This window comes from Bos grunniens, chromosome 14, assembly GCF_055505025.1.
Source record: "Bos grunniens cultivar Pamir isolate PY7600 chromosome 14, Bosgru_T2T1.0, whole genome shotgun sequence".
Lineage (NCBI taxonomy): Eukaryota > Metazoa > Chordata > Mammalia > Artiodactyla > Bovidae > Bos > Bos grunniens.
In genome coordinates, this window is record NC_141178.1 from 6,020,671 (window position 1) to 6,043,681 (window position 23,011).

Consider the following 23,011-nt stretch of genomic DNA (forward strand, 5'->3'; position numbering starts at 1 on the left):
TTTGTCAATTGCAGAAATTGTTTAGGTATTGGATTCCTAATGTACTTGAAAATAAATGTTTTTATTTATAATTCAGCTAGTTTACTGTTTCATGTAGTATTTTTCCTTAAATAAACTGAATTCGTGACTTTTTCAAAGTTATTAAGTAAATGTATTCTCCTGTATTTTTGTTACAATTTTACCTTTACAGAAATGTGACCCCACAGACTACATTGGAATTTCGAGTTTGGAGTCATCATACTATAAAAGCAGATGCTTTGTTAGGAAGAGCAACAGTAGATTTGAAACAAGCTCTGTTAATACACAATAGAAAATGTAAGTTTTTTGTTCTAATCTTTGTGTTTTTTTTTAACTTTATTTTAGACATTCTTAAAATATCCTGAAGTCTAAAAGCCAAAAAAAAAAAGTTTTATATTTATAACAGGAGAGATTCATTTATTGCCTGTGACTTTTTAAAAATTTATAACATTATATGAAATACAAAATATATTCACTGGCATTTCTCTATCCAAGAAATTTATACAAAATAACCCGAGTCATCTGTGAATATACCCTTTTATCAGTGATCATCAGTGATTTATTTTATATTCAAAGACTTGAACACAATGATCATTATCTGAGCCTACTCTTTGTTTCTTAGTTAATAACAATTTTGTTTGTACAAAATAGATTCTGACTCTTTAATTTTCTTTTTTCATTATGTAGTTCATGTTTTGAAAATATGGAGTCTATAGAAAATCACAGAGGAATATAAAAATTACCTGTAATTTTTACTATCCAGAGATAACTATAGACACATTTTTTTTCTTCTTTTGTTATCTATTGGTTTATCCTCTTTTTTCATTTAAGAATATAATATGAACGTTATGTTTCCGTTACATAAAATTTTTCTAGCATAAGAATTCATAAAAGTAGTTTAAGTATTGTAAACTTTCTATCATGGTATACAAAAATTTGGGTGTATATACTTGTTACTTCTAATTCTAAGAAATTGCTTTTGTGAAATTCTCAAAATATTGTGTGATCCAAAGAGTATTAAAAACTGGATGATTTAACTGATTTCTTATTTGATGTTTAGGCAGTTTCTAATAGTTCACTCAAATAACTGTAAATCTTTATGTTCATCATCTTATTTCCTTAGAAATTTTCTTATTCCTAACAAATGTGCTAAAATGCTTATTTTTAAAATGTTAATTTTTTTAAAAAAATGTTTTTAACAAAAAATTCATATTAACTGAAAAATCTGTTTTTAATATAGTTTTTGGACATAAGGAGTTATGAGTCAAGAAAATGTAAAAGCCACACTGATTTTTATGTATGAGTGCATGCTAAGTCACTTCAGTCATGTCTGACTCTTCGTGACCCCCATGGACTGTAGCCCACCAGGCTCCTCTGTCCATGGGATTCTCCAGGCAAGAATACTGGAGTGGGTTGCCATGCCTTCCTCCAAGGGATCTTCCTGACCCAGGGATTGAACCCACATCTCCTGCGTTGGCCACCAGCGCCACCTGGGAAACCCCAATGTTTATGTATAGTGATTTAAAAAAAAAAAATTAAGCATTGAAAGTTTAATTCTCTGTTACGTTATGGCTTTTGGTCATTCAGTTCATCTTTGTGACAGAAAGTAGTAGGTCTTGTATGCAAAGGTACGTTGCTTGGTCTGATGGTGGCTGGATTTGTACTTTTCCCCCAGCTCTGTGGCATTATTGGTATAAATATGTAACACCTCTCAGTTTACCTGTGTTATTTCAGAATTGACTATTCGGTTTCACCTCTTTATATGCTGTTTCTACTCTGGATTAAGCTTTTACACGGGACCTCTTTCCTAGTACAGTGATTTTTTTCTCATAATCTCACAGCCTAGAGATAATGAGTGCTAATATTTTGGTGAATTTTGTCTACATGTGTACATGTATAATAATTGGGATCATATTCAGCTTCATATTCTGCATAACTCTCCATGTTATATCTTGTGCATTTCTCTGTAATTCAGTGGTATTCTTTGAAAGCTAATTTTAGTAGTTTCATAATATTTTACCACAAACCATGATTTTTAAACTATGTTCCTACTGTTGCCATTTAGATTGTGTCCAAATCTGTTACATTAGGTTGTATTGAACCTTCCTATAAAGTTTATAATTATGCTCTATACAAAGATTACAATGTTTATCTGCCAAAGTGATTTTGTGGAAAGGTTGTAATGTCTGTATACTTGGAGATGAAACTCTTATGAACTGTATATACTTAAAATTATCTCTTATGACTTAATTAGGCAGAATGTTCTCAGAGGAAAAACAAAATTTTATAAACATTCTTGCATGTCTAAAGTCAGAGGTTTCAGAAATTATAGTAGGAACATACTGTACACCCTAGGCAGTCAGTGGTGTTTTGTTTTGTTTTTTTTTTTAATTGAAAGGTATATTAGTTTTCCAGGGCTGCCATACCAAAACACCACAGACTGGGTAGCCTAAACAAAAGAAATGTACTCTCTCACAGTGCTGGAGGATAGAAGTCTGAGATCAAGAGGTTGACAGGGTTGGTTATTTCAGAAGACTTCTTGGCTTGTGGCTAGCCATCTTTACCTTACATCTTTACATGATTTTCCCTATGTATGTGCATCAGTTTGGTTCAGTTCAGTTGCTCAGTTGTGTCCAACTGTTTGTGACCCCATGAACTGCAGCATGCTAGGTATATCTGTGTCCAATTTCCTTTTCTTGAAAGGACAGCAGTCGCATTGGATTAGGACTACCCTGGTGATCTCATTTTAAGTTAATTACGTTTTTAGAGATCTTCCATATAAAAAAGTCACCTTCTGAGGTACCAGAGGTTAGAGCTTAAACGTATGAATGGTACTTAGCTTATAACAAAAAGGGAAGTAAATTAGTAAATTAACTTCAAAAATTAAAAATGTTATTGAATCATAGTGCCTTAAATGCAAGAGAAACCTGTGAGCATTAATCCCAGTCGCTCATTTTGTTGATTAAATAAATTAACCTAAGTTAATTGCTTGGGGCTTCCATGGTGGCTCAGATAGTGAAGAATCTGCCTGCAATGTGAGAGACATGGGTTCGATCCCTGGGTTGGGAAGATCCCCTGGAGAAGGGAAAGGCTACCCACTTCAGCTTTCTTGCCTGGAGAATTCCATGGACAGACGAACCTGGCGGGCTATAGTCTATGGGGTCACAAAGAGTCAGACATGAAGAACAGAAATAATCACAGATTTTGAACTGGAGTGCAGATTTTCTTATTCTTAGCTGCTTAATTTTAAGTAGAAGTAATAGAAAAGTAATATGGTTCTAGACAACCTTGTGGAATTTACAGATATACTCATAGTTGATAAAATCCTTGGTTGCCTTTGATTCAGCCTCTTGGTTTAGCACTTGAACATTGTCCCTCTTCAGATTTATGAGGCTAACTTCTTCCTATACTCAGGGCCTTGACCTTTTCTTCTCATAAGCTCATGGTTTTATGTATCCGCTCTCCTGATATATTTGGGATAGAGCCAAGGATTAATTCATTTGAATAGTTTTTTTTTTTAATCTGTTTTTGAAGATATTTACTTCTTCAGGCTTCATGGTGTAATATGAACTGGTAGTCAGCCATGCTGCTGTTCAGTTGCTAAGTCATGTCCAGTCCTTTGTGACCCCGTGGACTGTAGCCCCCCAGGCTCCTCTGTGCATGGGATTTCCTTGGCAGGAATACTGGAGTGGGTTGCCATTTCCTTCTGCAGGGGATCTTCCCGACCAAGGGATCAAACCCACATCTCCTGTGTTGGCAGGTAGATTCTCCAGGCCAGAATATTGGAGTGGGTAGCTGTTCCCTTCGCCAGTGGATCTTCCCAACCCAGGGGTTGAACCCAGGTCTCCCGCATTACAGGTGGATTCTTTACCAGCTGAGCCACCAGGGAAGCCCAAGAATACTGGAGTGGGTAGTCTAGCCCTTCTCCAGCGGATCTTTCTGACCCAGGAATCGAACCAGGGTCTCCTGCATTGCAGGTGGATTCTTTACCAACTGAGCTATCAGGGAAGCCCCTGATATAAATCTTCAAATTCTATAGAGATAATTGGGCATTTCAAAGGGAGAATAGGGGAGTAGAAAGAGGGGTAAGTGGAAACTAAGTTGAGTCCGGGAAGTGAAAAATTACAAAGAATTGATCAGTGTAAATGTAATTAGGCCAGCTTTCTCAACTGCTTAGAATTTTATTCTCCCACAAAGCCTGAGACCCCATCCTTCCTGATGATTACGTTTTAGAGGAATAGCTTTGAGAAAGACACTTCTGAATAGTGGACACACACACATCTTACAGGGACAAAGGCAGGCTCCCTCATTGTAAGCCCTTTCTAGTCACACCTCTTGGAAAGGGTGGCCTGTCACAGGTGTTGCCTGAAACAAACAGTAGATTCTTTCAAGGCAGGCTAGAGTCTAGAGTCTCCTTGAATTATTAAAATGTGTTACTGTTTGTTAAAGTGTTTTCATTTGGGGAAGGGGGGAGTGGATAAAATCTTTTGTGCTTTTATTTTTACAGCCAAGGTTGAGGCTTAGTGGAGAAGACAGCTCAGAGGAGCCTTAGTTGAATTTGGGCAAGGAGAAAATCCTTGTCATTATATTCATGGGTGAACAGTATAAGAGCAGTGTAGCTAATTCTAAGGTTGGCCTGAATACAGAATTTCATTTTATATTTCAGTTTTGAAACTGTCAGAGCCACTTGAAACACTCCAGAGAGGAGTCAGATAGCTGCCTTTTAAATACTGGAATTACACTGTTTTTTGTTTTTCATGGCTTTTTAGCTTTTTTTTTTTTGTTTTTCATGGCTTTTTAGCTTTTATCAACAAAAGTATTTTGAAATCCATTAAGATCACTTCAAATTGAATATGTCCAAAATGATTTACAGTGAACATTATCTCTTTAACATTGGATGATAGAGAAACAAAGCAGAAGAATGTGTCATTTATTGTAGAAGACAGAGCATAGTCAAATTTATTAAAATATTTTGTTTTTAGCCTAATTTACTTGGTTAATGCTATTTGTTTAGTTTACTAAGTCTTAAGTTCTCCTTTGAAAATTCACTTAGTATCAGAACAACTTAAGATATTTTAAGCCAAGGATTTGAACAAACAATATTTTTATTACTGATGATACATGTGTTTCTAGTCTTAAGAAAGATTTTTAGGATTGAAATTACTTGGTGGAAGGGAAAATAGTATTAAGCCTCTTAGCTATGCATGGCTGTCTAGTTGCTTTCCTTAAAACTTAAAATAATTTGTACATAAAATGTAGCATATGAGAGTGCCCATTTGGAAATATTTGCCATACTAATAGATAAAAAAGATGAATATTTTTCTTACCAGAACATTTCTTTAACTTTTAATTAAGTTAGATGTTTATTGATCAATCATATTTCATCATTTGTGATTGTCATTTTCTTACTTTTTTTTTTTTTTTTTGCTGGTTTGTTCCTTTTATTCTTCACTAATTTGTGAAAGCTCTTTTTTTCTTCCAGCTAATCATTTACCTCCTTATTTTTGTTCCCAGTTTTTATTTACAGAAGTTTAATATTATTTCAGTCATTAAAGTTTATTCATTTTCCATTATTACTAAGCTCAAGAAATCCCTTCTAGTACTTATATTTAATATCCATTTTCTTCCACATTGTAGCTTTATTTTTAATTTTTTTCATAAATTCTGAAATTTATTTTGTTACATAATAGGAGATGGGAACCTAGCACACTAGCTCATAGTATGATGTGATGGAAAGACTTAGAATTCAGAAAATCTGGTTATTCTTGAGACTGTTCCTTACAAGCTTTTGTAACCTAATGTACTCATTCTTTTCTGAAATCCTGTTATCATATTTATGTGTATGTTGGCTAGCTTCCAGAGTGGCCCTTATATATTCTTATCTTCTATTTCATACATTTCTGTAGTCCCCTCCCACATTGAAACAGAGATGGTCTGTGTGAAAAATAGAATATGCAGAAGTAATGGTATGTGACCTCCAAGACTTGATCAGTGAAGAGATTTCAGCTTTTGCCCTGGTCTCTTAGATGCCTCACTCCAGGAAACAAGTCACCATTGTGAAGACTGTCGACAAGTCCGTGGAGGGGCCCAGGTGGAGAGGAAACTGAGGTGGCTTCATCAATGCCAGCTTGTCAGCTCTTTGCATGAGTCACCTTTTAGGCAGAGTTTCCCACCCCTCCCAAACTCCTGGCCCAGAGAAACTATGAACAAGATTAAGTGGCTGTTGTTATTTTAAGTGACTGAATTTTAGGATAATTTGTTCCTTTGCAGTAGATAGCACTATATGCAAGCACTTTTAAAAAACAGCTTCAGAATGTGACTGTGAGCTCCCATCTAATTCTATAAAATGCCGTGAAGACCAGGATTTTTGAAGATCTCTTGTTTTCTGTGGTACAGAAAGAGTATATGTTTTTGACAAGCCCATGGTGAAAGACTGTTGTTTTGCCCAATCAAAACTAAGGAAGAGGACTTCCTGGTGCTTCAGCATATGGGAATCCACCTGCCATTGCAGGAGACATGGGTTCCATCCTTGGTCTGGGAAGATCCCACGTGCCGTGGAGCAGCTGAGCGCCTGTACCCAGACCTTGTGCCACAGCTCCTGAAGCCTGTGCACCCTGGAGTCCACATGCCTCAACTACCGAGCCTGCGTGCTGCAGCTGCTAAAGCCTGAGGGCCTGGAGCCTGTGCTCTGTCACAGGGGAAGCCTACGTACGCACCGCAAGGAAGGGTGGTCTCTGCTCGCCGGGACCAGAAAGCCTGAGTGCAGCAGTGAGGACCAGCGCAGCCAATCAGTGAATGAGACTAAGCCAGAGTGTCTCGGAGGCAGGAGGAAAATCAGCTACTGCCTCGCAGGTTTTCTGAGGATAGCCTTATCTCCATAGTTGATTTTAAACTTTATTAAGCACCTGCCTTTTGTCGAATACTGAGGACATGCCACTGAATTAGATCTCTGCTCTCTTGGAGACTTCACTTAAGTTGGGGAGGTGGGCTCCCGCTCCCAATTCTGGTGGTAAATCTATTGAAGGAAATAAGTGAAGTGATGGTAGGAAAGAGGCCTGCTTTAGGCAAATCCAGGTTTATCCTGCTTTCCCAGAGTGCAATATCTGACACACACCATGCATTTGCATACTGAATGAACAAATATGTCAGAGTTGGTTTGTTTATACAATAATGGAATAATACCCTCATATTCCACCCCCAGCCCCCCACACACGTAGAATTATTAATGTGATAGTTCTCTCAGTTTAATGACTCATAAATGTTATATCCCAGTCTTCCATGTTTAGAATTGTGAAACGCTTGATGTTATAAAGAACCTCCCACTGCAGAACAATTAGGTCCTGAATAGGGCGGCTTTCTATGGCCTTGATGAGTTTTGCAAAGAGGCAAGGGTGGTCTGCAAGGCCCTTCTTCGAAAACAAAAAGGCAAAGAAAACTTATGAGCTAGAGTTATATTAGTGGATGATGCTGAGCAGTTTTGACTGACAGCCTGCTGGGGAGCTGAGCTCAGACTCCTGTAGTGGGTGTCTTCACACCACTGACACAGTAAGAAACAGACCCTGCCTGTACTACAGCCCAGAGTCTACCCTTACATTAAGATCAGAAAGTGAACTCACCATTAAAGATTACAAATTACAAAAAGCCACCCATAAGCAGAGGTTGGCAAACATTTTTTCTAAAGGACCAGATGGTAAATATTTAGTCTTTGCAGGTTATATAATCTCTGTTGCACCTATTTAGCCCCGTTGTAGTCAGAAAGCAGCCATTGAAAATACGTACATGAATGAACATGGCTGTGTTCAAATAAAACCTTATTTACAAAAACAGGTAATGGGCCAGATTTGGCCTGTGGTTTATAGTTAGTTTCCTGAGCCCTGGATTAGTGGGTGGAGTAGAGGAGATATTTTAAGAGATAATGGCTGTAGTAGGGTTTTTGAGTACGGATGAAAAATAAATCCATGATTCATGGTATTCAGAGCAAGATGATAAAGAGGAAGTCATGCTTTCATCAGAGTGAAATACTTGACACCAGTGGACGGGAGGCCTGGCGTGCTGCGGTTCATGGGGTCGCAGAGTTGGACCTGACTGAGCGACCAAACTGAAAGTCCAAAACCATCTGTGGAACAAAATAGGTCATTCGTGAAGATTTATAAATTAGACAACATAATTAACAGTAGTAGGATAGAACAGTAGAAAAATATCTTCCAAGAGTTGAGAGAGATTATCGATACTAAGTGGGCATACCCAGGAAATCTTTCAAGGATGAGAATCCAAACATTTACAGGTTAAAAAAAAAAAAGAGAGAAGGAGAACAAGTTGATGGAGGAGCAGGTGAACATGGAGTAAATCTGTCTCCACAGACACATCAGGAATATGCCTTCAGACAGAGAAGTGCATGCAGAACACCAGCTGAGAGCCCACAGGAGTACCTGACCAGTGGAAAAGAATATGTAGAACTACACAAAACTTGGTAGGATGAAGGAACTAGGGGGAAAAACAGGAGTGTTCGTAGGACTGGACCTGCCCTCGGCGGGTTGGGGAACTGAAGCAGGGATCCGATCCCCACGTGGGGGCAATTGTCTGAGTCAGAGGAGAAACATTTGAGGCTGAGAGTGAAACAGCTGATCTGTGGCAGCCTAAATGGAATGAGAATCAGACAGCCCTTGCCGCAGCCAAATATACCCCAGACAGAGACGCAGGTCCCCTAGAAGGTGCAGCGGCCGCAAGCCGGTGTTTAGGGATTGTGGAGCAACCCCAGAGTGAGGGCTGCTGTTGACTGTGGAAAGACAGATCGAAGGGATGTGAGGAAGGAGATTGTGGTGGGAAATGCCTGTGGAGGAAAGCCAGGCAGCCATGGAAGCGAGGCGATACTGCTGAGTCACGCATAGTGGGTGGAGCCATCACCACAGCCCCTCTCCCCCCACAGCCAGCATCCGCAGCTGAACAATAAAGAGGCTGGCCCATCAAACGCCTGAGGCACTGAACTACAGAGTAGGACCCCACCCAGGGTGCCCCTTTAGTGCCTGATGTACTACTGATCTATAGAGTAGGACCCCACCCAGGGTGCCCTTTTAAGTGACTGACGCACTGATCTACAGAGTAGGATGCCAGCCTGGGGGGCCCCTCTATATGCCTGATGCGCTGAACAGAGAAGGACCCCAGGCAAGGGACCCTCCTAAGTGCCTAAACGGGCAGAGCTATGGAGAAAGACCGCCCAAAAAGGCCTAATTGCCAGCTACAAGAGGTTAGAAAAAAGGCTCTGGTAGGGCCATAACTCAGAGAAGATGATGGCACCCACTCCAGTGTTCTTGCCTGGAAAATCCCATGGATGGAGGAGCCTGGTGGGCTGCAGTCCATGGGGTCGCACAGAGTCGGACACGACTGAAACAACTTAGCAGCAGGGCCATAACTCCTGCAACGGAGACAATCCGAGTCCCTGCACACTTGGCGCCACCAGGGTCCCCGCAACCCCAGCAGCTGCGCTACCTTCACGCTCAGCCTTCACTGGGGCAGAGCTGCCACAGGCTAAAAAGTCTTGCATCTGTGCACGTGGAGTCGCTTCAGTTGTTTCCAGCTCTTTGTGATCCTGTGGACCGTGGCCTGCCAGGCTTCTCTGTCAGGGGGTGTTCTCCAGGCAAGAACAGGAGTGTATTGGCCAATACTGGTTGCCGTATCTTTCTAGAGAGCTATATTTCCTGCTGCCATAGCCGCCAACTCCCCCGAGTACCTGATGCTGCCAGAACCCCTATGACCCAAGCAGCTGCACCACCTCCACACCTGGCCCTCACTGCAGACCCAAGTCCTCCAGGGCAGCCTCAGGAGCAAACCCCAGTGGATGACCCACATAAAAAAATAAAAGGTGCAAATAAAACTACAGTTGGAACCCAGGGGTAGTACAGGTAAGAAAACCCAAAACCATCCCACCAACTGTACAAGCTGCAGATTAAATCCACATGATCAACTAGGCACACTCTGTGTCTATGGAATATATAAAAGGAAACCGAGAGCCCCCATGAAAGAAAACGCACTAGTTCTGATAGCTGTGGACATTGGAGGCAAGAACACATGGAGTAGGACCAGACTAGAATCTGGGCTGCCCCCACCGCAGGTCCAGAGCACAGTGTTGGAGGGCATCCTAGGCAGGCGAGGTGGACTGTGACTCCCAGAGAGGGAAAGGGCTGACAGCAGTGACTCAGGAAAAACGTTTATTATTCTTACGTTTTGACTTGTTCTGTACATTCTTTTGTTCTTTTTTCTCTTTTCATTTTATTCCCCCTCTGTTGTAGTTGTTGATTTTCCTAGAAATATGAAATCCAGTTAAGCTTTTGAACTTTTTTTTTTCCCCTCAGTTACATTTTTTATTGTTGTTAGAAACCTCTGGCTTTTGCATCTCTGTGGGGTTTTCCTTTTTTTTTTTTAAATCTTCCTTTCTCTTTTTTTAATTTTAATTTTTTAAACCTGTTATTATTTTTTCTACATTTATTCCTTTGTTTGCTTTCACTACTGTTCTTTTCCTCTTGCAGTTAATCTTTAACATATTTATATCTTCTTTATCCACCTATATCTAACTTTGCATATCTAGTCTTTCTTTTCTTTCTCCCCTTTCCTCTCAACATATTTGTTTTGTTTTCATTGCTTTATTCCCCAATTGGCACCTTGCTTTAGTTTTGTTTTCCACCTTGTGCTTTAGTTAATGTTGTTCTGGTAGATATAATTTTTGGTTTCCTTTGTTTACTGGATCAATCTATTGTACTTTAATTTTGTTGGACTGTTTTTTGCTTATAGGAGTATATGTATATGTGAATATTCAGCCACATTTTTTATTGTTATAAACCTCTGCCTTTATGTTGGGCTTTCTTGAAGCTCCGTGGAGTTTTCCTTTTTTCTTCCATTTTTTTCTTTCCTTTTTTTTATAATTTTAATTAAAAAAATTTTTTAAACCTGTTTTATTTTTTCTACACTTATTCCTTTGTTTGCTTTTCCTATTGTTCTTTTCCTCTTGGCAGTTAATCGTTAACGTATGAAAATCTTTATCTAGCTCTTCAAATTTGCATACCTATTCTTTCTTTCTTTTCTTTCCTCTCAACGTATTTGTTAGTTTTGTTTTCATTGCTTTATTCTCCACTTGACACCTTGCTTTAGTTTTGTTTTCCAGTTTGTCTTTTAGTTTTGTTCTTACCTGATAAATATTTTTGATTTCCTTTGTTCGCTAGGTCAGTCTACTGTATTTTATTTTTGCTGGACTGTTTTGACTTTGCTCATGGATGTATATGTATATTCCATTATTTTAATTATTATTTGCCTGATTTTGTAACGGCCATTTGTCTGGGGTTCACCTTTGGTTTCTCGTTTTTGGATATTTGTTTTAATCTCACTTAATGTCATAACAGACAACTTGCGGCATCTTCATTCCTGACCAGAGATCAAGCCCTGAGCCTTTGGAGTGGGAGCACTGACTCCAAGACCTTAGACTACCAGTTTAGTCTCTCAGTCATGTCCGACTCTTTGTGACCCCATGAATAATAGCAGCACGCCAGGCCTCTGTGTCCATCACCAATTCCCGAAGTTCACTCAAACTCATGTCCATCGAGTCGGTGATGCCATCCAGCCATCTCATCCTCTTTCAACCCCTTCTTCTCCTGCCCCCAATCCCTCCCAGCATCAGAGTCTTTTCCAATGAGTCAGCTCTTCGCATCAGGTGGCCAAAGTATTGGACTTTCAGCTTTAGCATCAGTCCTTCCAATGAATACCCAGGACTGATCTCCTTGCAGTCCAAGGGACTCTCAAGAGTCTTTTCCAACACCACAGTTCAAAAACATCAATTCTTCAGCGCTCAGCTTCCTTCACAGTCCAACTCTCACATCCATACATGAACACTGGAAAAACCATAGCCTTGACTAGACGGACCTTTGTTGACAAAGTAATGTCTCTGCTTTTGAATATGCTATCTGCTGCTGCTGCTGCTAAGTCACTACAGTCGTGTCCGACTCTGTGTGACCCCATAGACGGCAGCCCACCAGGCTCCCCCACCCCTGGGATTCTCCAGGCAAGAACACTGGAGTGGGGTGCCATTGCCTTCTGCCAATATGCTATCTAGGTTGGTCATAACTTTCCTTCCAAGGAGTAAGTGTCTCTTAACTTCATGGCTGCAAGCACCATCTGCAGTGAATTTGGAGCCCCCAAAAATAAAATCTGGCACTATTTCCACTGTTTTCCCATCTATTTCCCATGAAGTGATGGGACCAGATGCCATGATCTTCGTTTTCTGAATGCTGAGCTTTAAGCCAACTTTTTCACTCTCCACTTTCACTTTCATCAAGAGGCTTTTTGGTTCCTCTTCACTTTCTGCCATAAGGGTGATGTCATCTGCATATCTGAGGTTATTGATATTTCTCTTGGCAGTCAGGATTCCAGCTTGTGCTTCCTCCAGCCCAGCGTTTCTCATGATGTATTTTGCATAGAAGTTAAATAAGCAGGGTGACAATATACAGCCTTGACATACTCCTTTTCCTATTTGGAACCAGTCTGTTGTTCCATGTCCAGTTCTAACTGTTGCTTCCTGACCTGCATATAGGTTTCTCAAGAGGCAGGTCAGGTGGTCTGGTATTCCCATCTCTTTCAGAATTTTCCACAGTTTATTGTGATCCACACAGTCAAAGGCTTTGGCATAGTCAGTAAAGCAGAAATAGATGTTTTTCTGGAACTCTCTTGCTTTTTCCATGATCCAGTGGATGTTGGCAATTTGATCTCTGGTTCCTCTGCCTTTTCGAAAACCAGCTTGAACATCTGGAAGTTCACGGTTCACATATTGTTGAATCCTGGCTTGGAGAATTTTGAGCATTACTTTACTAGCATGTGAGATGAGTGCAATTGTGCGGTAGTTTGAGCATTCTTTGGCATTGCCTTTCTTTGGGATTGGAATGAAAACTGACCTTCTCCAGTCCTGTGGCCACTGCTGAGTCTTCCAAACTTGCTGACATATTGAGTGCAGCACTTTCACAGCATCATCTTTCAGGATTTGAAATAGTTCAACTGGAATTTTATTACCTCCACTAGCTTTGTTTGTAGTGATACTTTCTAAGGCCCACTTGACTTCACATTCCAAGTCTGGCTCTAGGTGAGTGATCACACCATCATGATTATCTTGGTCATGAAGATCTTTTTTGTGCAGTTCTTCTGTGTATTCTTGCCACCTCTTCTTAATATCTTCTGCTTCTGTTAGGTCCATACCATTTCTGTCCTTTATTGAACCCATCTTTGCATAAAATGTTCCCTTGATATCTCTAATTTTCTTGAAGAGATATCTAGTCTTTCCCATTCTGTTGTTTTTCTCTATATCTACTACTGTGGGCAGGAATCCCTTAGAAGAAATGGAGTAGCCATCATGGTCAACAAAAGAATCCAAAATGCAGTACTTGGATGCAATCTCAAAAACGATAGAATGATCTCTGTTCGTTTCCAAGGCAAACCAGTCAATATCACAGTAATCCAAGTCTATGCCCCAACCAGTAACGCTGAAGAAGCTGAAGTTGAATGGTTCTATGAAAACCTACAAGATCTAACACCCAAAAAAGATGTCGTTTTCATTATAGGGGACTGGAATGCAAAAGTAGGAAGTCAAGAACTAACCCTAGGGAGTATCAAATAAGGGAGTATCAAATAGTGAGAACTCACACAAATGAAATCACTTGAACACAAGACCCAAACTCACCCAAGCCCCAGTAGCACCCTGTGCAGGATGCCTCATCTAAACAACAAACAAAACAAAAATGCAAACCCAGTCATCAGCAGACAGGATTACCACCTCACTCAGCCTTGCCCATCAGAGGAAAAACAAACAAACAAGAACTCAGCACAAATCTCACCCTATAGGAAGCTTACACAAATCACTGGACCAAACTTAGGAGGCCAGAAACCAAAAGGAAGACAGAATTCAACCTTCTTAAAGGAAATAATCCAGCTTTCCTTGAAGCCTGGGAAAAGGAACCCTCAAACACAGTAAGTTTAAAAAAAAATAATGAAAAGGCAGAGAAATACTATGCAAATGAAGAAACAAACTAGAAACACAAAAGTCCAAATAAATGAAGAGGAAATAGGCAAACTACCTGAAAAAGAATTCAGAATAACGATAGTAAAGATGATCAAAAACCTTGAAAACAAAATGGAGAAAGGTTGAGAATCAATTAACAAAGACCTAGAAGAATTAAAGAATAGGCATACAGAGACAAACAGCACAATTACTGAAATTAAAAATACTCTAGATGGAATCAATAGCAGAATATCTGAAGCAGAAGAATGAATCAGTGAGCTGGAAGATAAAATGGTGAAAATAACTTCTGAAGAGCAGAATAAAGTGAAAAGAATGAAAAGAACTGAAGATAGTCTCAGAGACCTCTGGGACAGTATCAGACACACCAACATTTGAATAATAGGGTCCCAGAAGAAGAAAAGAAAAAGAAAGGGTATGAGAACATTTTTTGAAGAGATTACAGTTGAAAAGTTTCCCAGCATGGAAAAGGAAATACAGTCAATCAAGTCCAAGAGGTGCAGAGTCCCATACAGGATAAACCCAAGGGGAAACATGCCAAAGCACATACTAATCAAACTAACAAAGACTGAACACAAAGAATATTAAAAGCAGCAAGGGAGAGCAACAAGTAACATACAAGGGAAACCACATACACTTAGCAGCTGATCTTTCAGCAGAAACTCTGCAAGCCAGAAGGGAATGTCAGGATATGTTTAAAGTACTGAAAGGGAAAAATCTACAACTAAGATTACTGTACCCGGCAAGGATCTCATTCAAAATTGATGGAGAAATAAAAACAAAACAAAAACTTTTCAGACAAGCAAAAGTTAAGAGAATTCGGTACCACCAACTGAGCTTTACAACAAATGTTAAAGGGGCTTATATAGTCAAGAAATACAAGAGAAGAAAAAAGATCTACAAAATCAACCCCAAACAATTAAGAAAATGGCAATAGGAATATATATATCAATAATTACTTTAAATGTAAATGGATTAAATGCTCCAGCCAAAAGACACAGACTGGCTGAATGGATACAAAAACAAAACCTGTATATATGCTCTTTACAAGAAGCCCACGTCAGATCTAAAGACATGTATAGACTGAAAGTGAGAGGATGGAAAAATATATTCCATGCAAATGGGAAGCAAAAGAAAGGTGGAGTAGAATCCTCATATCAGACAAAATAGACCTTAAAATGAAGATTACAAGAGATAAGGAAGGACACTGCATAATGATCAAAGGATCAGTCCAAGAGGAAGACACAACAATTGTAAACATCTATGCACCCAACATAGGAGCACCTCAGTACATAAGACAAACACTAACAGACATAGAAGGAGAAATTGACACTAACACAATAGTAGGAGATTTTAACACACCAATGGACAGATCATCAAAACAAAAAATTAATAAGGAAACACAAGTCTTAAATGATACATTAGATGAGATGGATCTCATTGATATCTTCAGGACATTGCATCCGAATGCAGAAGAATACACCTTCTTCTCAAGTGTGCATCGAACATTTTCCCAGATAGACCACATGTTGGGTCACAAATCAGACCTCAGTAAATTTAAAAAATTTGAAATCGTATCAAGCATCTTCTCCAACAACAGTGCTATGAGACTACGTATCAGTTACAAGAAAAAACTAAGAAACACAAACACATGAAGGTTAAACAGCACGTTTCTAAATAACCAGCAGATTACTGAAGACATAGAAAGGGAAGTCAATAAATTTGCAGAAACAAAACAATGAGAACACGACAACTCAAAACCTATGGGATGAAGCAAAAGCAGTTCTAAGAGGGAAGTTTATAGCAATACAGTCCTACCTCAAGAAACAAGGAAAACATCGAATAGACAGCCTAACTTTACACCTAAAATAACTGGAAAAAGACAAACAAGAAACACAGAATTAGTAGATGGAAATAAATCATAAAGAGCCGAGTTGAAATAAATGAAAAAGTAATGAAAGAAGCAATAGTAAAGATTAATAAAATTAAAGCTGTTTCTTTGAGAAGGTAAACAAAAGTCACAAACCTTTAGCCAGACTCATCAAGAAAAAAAGAGAAAATCAAATCAACAAAATTAGAAATGAAAAAGGAGAGGTTACACTAGACAATGCAGAAATAAAAAGGATTTTAAGAGACTGTTATGAACAGCAATGTGGCAGTAAAATAGATAACCTGGAAGAAATACACAGATTCTTAGAAAAGTTCAGTCTTCCAAGAAGAAATAAAAATTATCAACAGCCCAGTTGCAAGCACTGAAATTGAAGCTGTGATCAAAAATCTCCCCAAAAAACAAAAGCCCAGGACCAGATGGCTTCACAGGAGAATTCTATCAAACATTTAAAGAAGAGCTAATTCCTATCCTTCTAAAACTCTTTCGGAAAATTGCAGAGAAAGGAACACTTCCAAACTCATTTTATGAGGCCACCATCACCCTGATACCAAAACCAGACAAAGACAACACAAAAAACTATAGGCAGCATTACTGATGAACATAGATGCAAAAATCATCAACAAAATTTTAGCAAACAGAATTCAGCAACACGTCAAATAGCTCATTACACAATGATCAAATTGGGTTTATTCCAGGGATGCAAGGATTCTTCAATATACGCAAATCAATCAGTGTGATACACCATATTAACAAATTGAAAGATAAAAGCCATATGATAATCTCAATAGATGCAGAAAAAGCCTGTGACAAAATTCAGCATCCATTTATGATTGAAACTCTTCAAAAAATGGGCATAGAAGGAATCTACCTCAACATAGTAAAGGCCGTATATGATAAGCCTACAGCAAGCATTATTCTCAATGGTGAAGAAATGAAAGCATTTCCCCCTAAGATCAGGAACAAGACAAGGGCGTCCACTTTTGTCATTATGATTCAACGTAGTTCTGGAAGTCCTAGCTACAGCAGTCAGAGAAGAAAAGGAAATAAAAGGAATCCAGATCAGAAAAGAAGTAAATCTCTCACTGTTTACAGATGGCATGATGCTGTACATAGAAAACCCTAAAGATAGTATTAGAAAATTACTAGAGCTAATCAGTGAATTTAGGAAAGTTGCAGAATAGAAAATCAATGCACAGAAATCACTAGCATTTCTGAAAAATCAGAAAGAGGAAAAGTCAAAGGTGACATAAACAGATGGAGAGATTTTCCATGTTCCTGGGTAGGAAGAATCAATACTGTGAAAATACTGTAGTACCAAATTTAATCTACAGATTTGATACAATCTCTATCAAATTACCAATGGTATTTTCCCCAAAACTAGAACAAAAAATTTCACAATTCATATCGAAATACAATAAGACCCTGAATAGCCAAAGTAGTCTTGAGATAGAAGAATGGAGCTGAAGGAATCAACCTTCCTGACTTCAGATTATATTAGAAAGCTACAGTCATCAAGACAGTATGGTACTGGCACAAAACAGAAATATAGACCAATGGAACAAGATAGAAAGCCCAGAAATAAACCCATGCACCTATGGCTACCTTATTTTAGACAAAAGGAGGAAAGAATATACAGTGGGGCAGAGATAACCTCTTCAATAAATGGTGCTGGGAAAACTGGACAGCTACATGTAAAGGAATGAAATTAGAATACTTCCTAACACCATGCACAAAGATAAACTGAGAATGGATTAAAGACCTAAATGTAAGACCAGAAACTATAAAGTTCTTAGAGGAAAACATAGGCAGAATACTCAATGATGTAAATCAAAGCAAAATTCTTTATGATCCACCTCCTAGAGTAACGGAAATAAAAGTAAACAAGTGGGACCTGATTAAACTTAAAAACTTTTGCACAGCAAAGGAAACTATAAGCAAGGTGAAAAGACAACCCTCAGAATGGGAGAAAATAATGGCCAATGAAACAACTGACAGGATTAATTTCCAAAATATACAAGCAGCTCATACAACTCAATACCAGAAAAACAATCAACCCAATCAAAAAGTGGGAAAAAGACCTAAACAGACATTTCTCCAAAGAAGACATGCAGATGGCTAACAAACACATGAAAAGATGCTCAACATCGCTCATTACTAGAGAAATGAAAATCAAAACTACAATGAATTATCACCTCACACCAGTCAGAATGACCATCATTAAAAAGTCTACAAACAATAAATTCTGGAGAGGGTGTGGAGAAAAGGGAACACTCTTGAACTGTTGGTGGGAATGTAAATTGATACAGCCACTATGGAGAACAGCATGGAGCTTTCTTGAAAACTAGGAATAAAATCACCAAATGACCCAGTGATCCCACTCCTAGGCATATACCCTGAGGAAACCAAAATTGAAAGAGACACATGTATCCCGTCGTTCATTGCAGCACAATTTACACTAGCTAGAACATGGAAGCAATCTAGATGTCCATCGACAGATGAATGGATAAAGAAGTTGTGGTACATACACACAATGGAATATTACTCAGCCATAAAAAGGAATGCATTTGAATCAGTTCTAATGAGGTGGATGAACCTAGAATCTATTATACAGAGTGAAGTAAGTCAGAAAAAGAAAGATAAATATCATATTCTAATACCTATATACAGAATCTAGAAAAATGATACTGAAGAATTTATTTACAGGGCAACAGTGGAAAAATAGACATAGAGAATAGATTTATGGACATGGAAGAGGGGAGGAGAGGGTGAAATGTATTAAAAGAGTAACGTGGAAACTTACATTACCATATGTAAAATAGATAGCCAACGGGAATTTGTTGTATGACTCAGGGAACTCAGGGACTCTGGATCAACCAAGAGGGTGGGATGGGGAGGGAGGTTCAAAAGGGAGGGGATATATGTATACCTATGGCTGGTTTTGTATGTGTATTTAAGACTATACTTCAACTAGTGTTTGTATCTTCAGCATGTGTACTTTAATCAGGTGGTGAATTATTCTTTCAGTCTTTGGTAGTAACTGGAAGTTGTCTTATGCTTTTGGTATTGCTTTGTAAAAGATTTTTATTTCAGAGAGGAGTGTTCACCTTTACCATTTAGTATAGTGATTTAAGTGTTGATCATTCCATTCAAGGAGAGTCATAATTTTTAATGTTAAATAGTGAGATTTTGGTGGCTCAGATGGTAAAGCGTCTGCCTACAATGCAAGAGACCCGGGTTCGATCCCTGGGTCGGGAACATCCCCCTGGAGAAGGAAATGGCAACCCACTCCAGTACTCTTGCCTGGAGAATCCCATGGATGGAGGAGCCTGGTGGGCTACAGTCCATGGGGTCGCAAAGAGTCGGACACGACTGAGCGACTTCCCTTTATGGATATAATGTTCTCTGTGACTTTGCATTTGGACCTTATGACAGTTCCTGCTGCTGCTGCTGCTGCTAAGTCGTTTCAGTCGTGTCCGACTCTGTGCGACCCCATAGACGGCAGCCCACCAGGCTCTGCTGTCCCTGGGATATTCCAGGCAAGAACACTGGAGTGGGTTGCCATTTCCTTCTCCAGTGCATGAAAGGGAAAAGTGAAAGTGAAGTTGCTCAGTCGTGTCCGACTCTTAGCGACCCCATGGACTGCAGCCTTCCAGGCTCCTCCATCCATGGGATCCTTTGATGCTTTTATGAGCTCCATTTTGTGATGAGGAAACTGAGGCTTTAAGTAATTTGACTACTTAAAATACAGCTAGAAGTCCCTGAACTGAAATAAGGAACCCTCTTGATTCTCCTGCAGACATTTTGCCTTAACCACAAGTCTTACCTTGTACTATGGGCCATAGAGCAAGTTTGGGACATTATTGAGCTTGTTATCTAGATTGGTTTGTATTTTCTCTGAACGTTATGCTGTGTAAAGGGACAATTAGAGATGATTCCGAAAGTATGTGGTGAAAGGAAAGGAGTTCCTCATCTAGATGTGAAAGGAAGTGATCCTGGTGTGGTATAGAAGGGCCTACAGATAAAAACACAAATAATTCCTTTCACACGTAGCCATCAAGCACTAAATAAGAGTCATTCTTGATATATAGTTTTGATTTCTGAAACATGTTTTTGTACATAACAAAAGCTTTTAAATTAGTTTTTCTTTTCCCCCCCTCCCTTAGTGGAAAGAGTGAAAGAACAATTAAAACTTTGCTTGGAAACCAAGAATGGTGTCGTGCAAACTGGTGAATTAACAGTTGTGCTTGATGGACTGGTGATTGAGCAAGAAAATATAACAAACGGCAGCTCATCTCCAGCCAGTAAGCTAACTTTGGGTTATTAAAATTTGAAGGGGAAAAAAAAAAATCAAGAAGTATGTAAAAAACCTAGTGTCTGTCTCTTTTGTCCTTCAGTAGAAGTACAGCAAAATGGTGATGCCTTACATGAAGACAGAGAGCCTTCAGCAAGGACGACCACCAGGTAGAGTGTTTTATTTTGGCGTTTGTGGCAAAGTAACACCACATTTCCCATATATGAAGTTTCTAACCTTCGTTTAGAGTTTGCCATAGACTTTAAAAGCTTATATCTAAATGTATTATTTGGTTGAATTCTTATCAAAGTGGTTTAAAAAAAAAACCACAGCTGTAACAAGATATATTATTGGAATAAAGTGTATATCTCAGTGGTTTTTAGCTTAGCAGAGTTGAGTAACCATCACCAGTGTCTCATTTCAGAACATTGTCTTCACCCTCAAAAAGACACTGTACCCAGGGGTATTCTCTCTCCACCCCTCTTTTTTCCCAGCTCCTGCCAGCCACTCACCTTCTGTCTCAGTGAATTTGCCTTTTCTGGCCATTTCTTGTAAACGGTGTCATACAATATATGACCTTCTGTCACTGACTTTTACTTAGCATATGATTCATCCATGCTGTAGGAAGTATTAGAACTTCATTCTTTTTTATTTTTTATTGGAAATGGCTCTTAAAAATCTGTATTTAGGCATATTTTATCAGTAAATAGAGTCAGGTGATGTGGAAAAATGGTTATCTCACTGCTGTCTGAGTTGGCAGCTTCCTGATTACTGTTACTGATCTGTAACCACTAGAAGATAGATATTGCACTAATTGTGGTCTCTTCTTAGAGGTCACCCTGCCATCTCAGCAACTCCCATAGATTCACATTTGATGACAGTTAATAGAGACTTTCTGTTTGAAATAATGTGAATTAGAATAAAAGCATGTAATAGATCAATTATAATGGAATGAATATGTGAAAGTACATTGCTGTGAAATACATTTGAAAAATCATGCTGGTATATGAGACAAAGTATGACTTTTATATAAATCTACAGTTACTGATATTGCTACTAAATTGCTGTTAAATGATCTTCACAGAGCCTTTGAACAGATCAGTATGTCTTCTGAATATATATTTGGCTTAAATAAATGTATTTATTTAGTATCCACATGATTATTCACATAGAGAAAATTCAAAAGTGAAAAGTCATTCAGTTGTGTCCGACTCTTTGCGGCCCCATGGACTATACAGTCCATGGGATTCTATAGGCCACAGTACTGGAGTGGGTAGCCTTTTCCTTGCTCCAGGGGATCTTCCCAACCCAAGGATCGAACTCAGGTCTCCCACATTGCAGGTGGATTCTTTACCAGCTGAGCCACAAGGGAAGCCCAAGAATACTGGCGTGGGTAGCCTATGCCTTCTCCAGCGGGTCTTCCCGACCCGGGAATCAAACTGAAAGGATACAGCAATTAGGTAGATTAAAATGCTCTAGTGTGTATGTGTATGTGTGTGTGTGTGTGTGTGTGTGTGTGTATATATATATATATATATATGTATCAAAAATTATAATTTTTGAAATGAAATTTTAGATGGTTAAAGGAGCCTGAATCACTACAAACCTAAAGATTAATGTTACCTATTACATAGCAGTACATTTTGAATTAAAGATTAGTCCTACAGCACCAGGAAAACTTGAGTTGCATTCTTTTACTATGTCTCCCAGGTCACTGATCCTTGCTGAGTGGCTTAGGGAAGGGTGTACAAAGCAGATTCACTTGAGAGAAATTTCAAAGCTTTGTGTGCCTGCTAAGTTGGTTCAGTTGTGTCTGACTCTGTGTGCTATGGACTGTAGCCTGCCTGCCTCCTCTGTCCATGGGGATTCTCTAGGCAAGAATACTGGAGTGGGTTGCCATACCCTCTTTCCAGGAGATCTTCCCGACCCAGGGATCGAACCCAAGTCTTTTAGGTCTCTTGCATGGGCAGGCAGGTTCTTTACCACCTGTGCCCCCTGGGAAGCCCTTTCAAAGCTTTACCTGCCCCAAATTCCTGAACACATCTTATTCCAAATATGTGGGTGACAAGGAAAAGTGTTGTTAATTTGTCCAGGTGCTTACTGAGTGCCTGTTTGGTGCCAGGCATTAGTCCAAGCACTAAGAACACTAGTCCTGTTCCTGTGGAATTTTCATTCTGGCAGGATAGAGGTAGATAGTAGACAAGTGGGGAAAGAAATTAGCTAATTGGAGATAGTGATAAGATCTATGAAGTCATCGAAACACAGGACAGGGGGCAGGAATGTAAAGGAACCCTTTATAAAGAGAAATGTCACGGAATCATCTCTGTGGAAGTGCCATTCAAGCTACAATTAAAAGGCCAAAAATGTGCCATCCATACAGAGATTTGAGAGAAGAACATTCCAGAGGAAATAGCAAGTAGAACAAGGACACTGATTCTTTCTAGTTAGTTTTTGTTCTGTGCGCGTGCTTGTGTGTGCTCAGTCCTGTCTGACTCTTTGTGACCCTGTAAACTGTAGCCCACCAGACTCCCTTGCCCATGGGATTTTTCAGACAAGAGTACTGGAGTGGGTTGCCGTTTCCTCCTCCAGGGAATCTTGCCAACGCAGGGATCAAAACCATGTCTGTTACATCTCCTGCATTGCAGGCAGATTCTTTACCACTGAGCCATTGGAGAAGCCCTTTTGCTCTGCAGATTCTTCTAACTCTAGAATATATTTAACCTTTCTTTGATAATCTTGTAAGTCATTATAATTTTACTCCCTG

The 23,011-nt window shown here is 39.2% G+C and overlaps 1 protein-coding gene across 20 annotated transcripts in view; it reads left to right on the forward strand.

The window, feature by feature from the left end:
• WWP1 (WW domain containing E3 ubiquitin protein ligase 1) overlaps positions 1–23,011 on the forward strand; it is a 138,949-nt gene that overhangs the window by 48,091 nt on the left and 67,847 nt on the right. For 13 of the 20 annotated variants that reach the window (XR_015140451.1, XR_015140454.1, XR_015140453.1 and 10 more), the window contains exons 5-7: positions 191–315; positions 20,120–20,257; positions 20,351–20,417. Coding sequence is in view for 13 of the 20 variants with exons in the window: in XM_086335825.1 (XP_086191951.1) it covers positions 191–315; positions 20,120–20,257; positions 20,351–20,417 (330 nt within the window). In the remaining 7 variants the exon portion in view is untranslated. The remainder of the gene's footprint in view (positions 1–190; positions 316–20,119; positions 20,258–20,350; positions 20,418–23,011) is intronic. The other 7 variants (XR_015140457.1, XM_086335827.1, XM_086335834.1 and 4 more) reach the window with 2 other exon arrangements.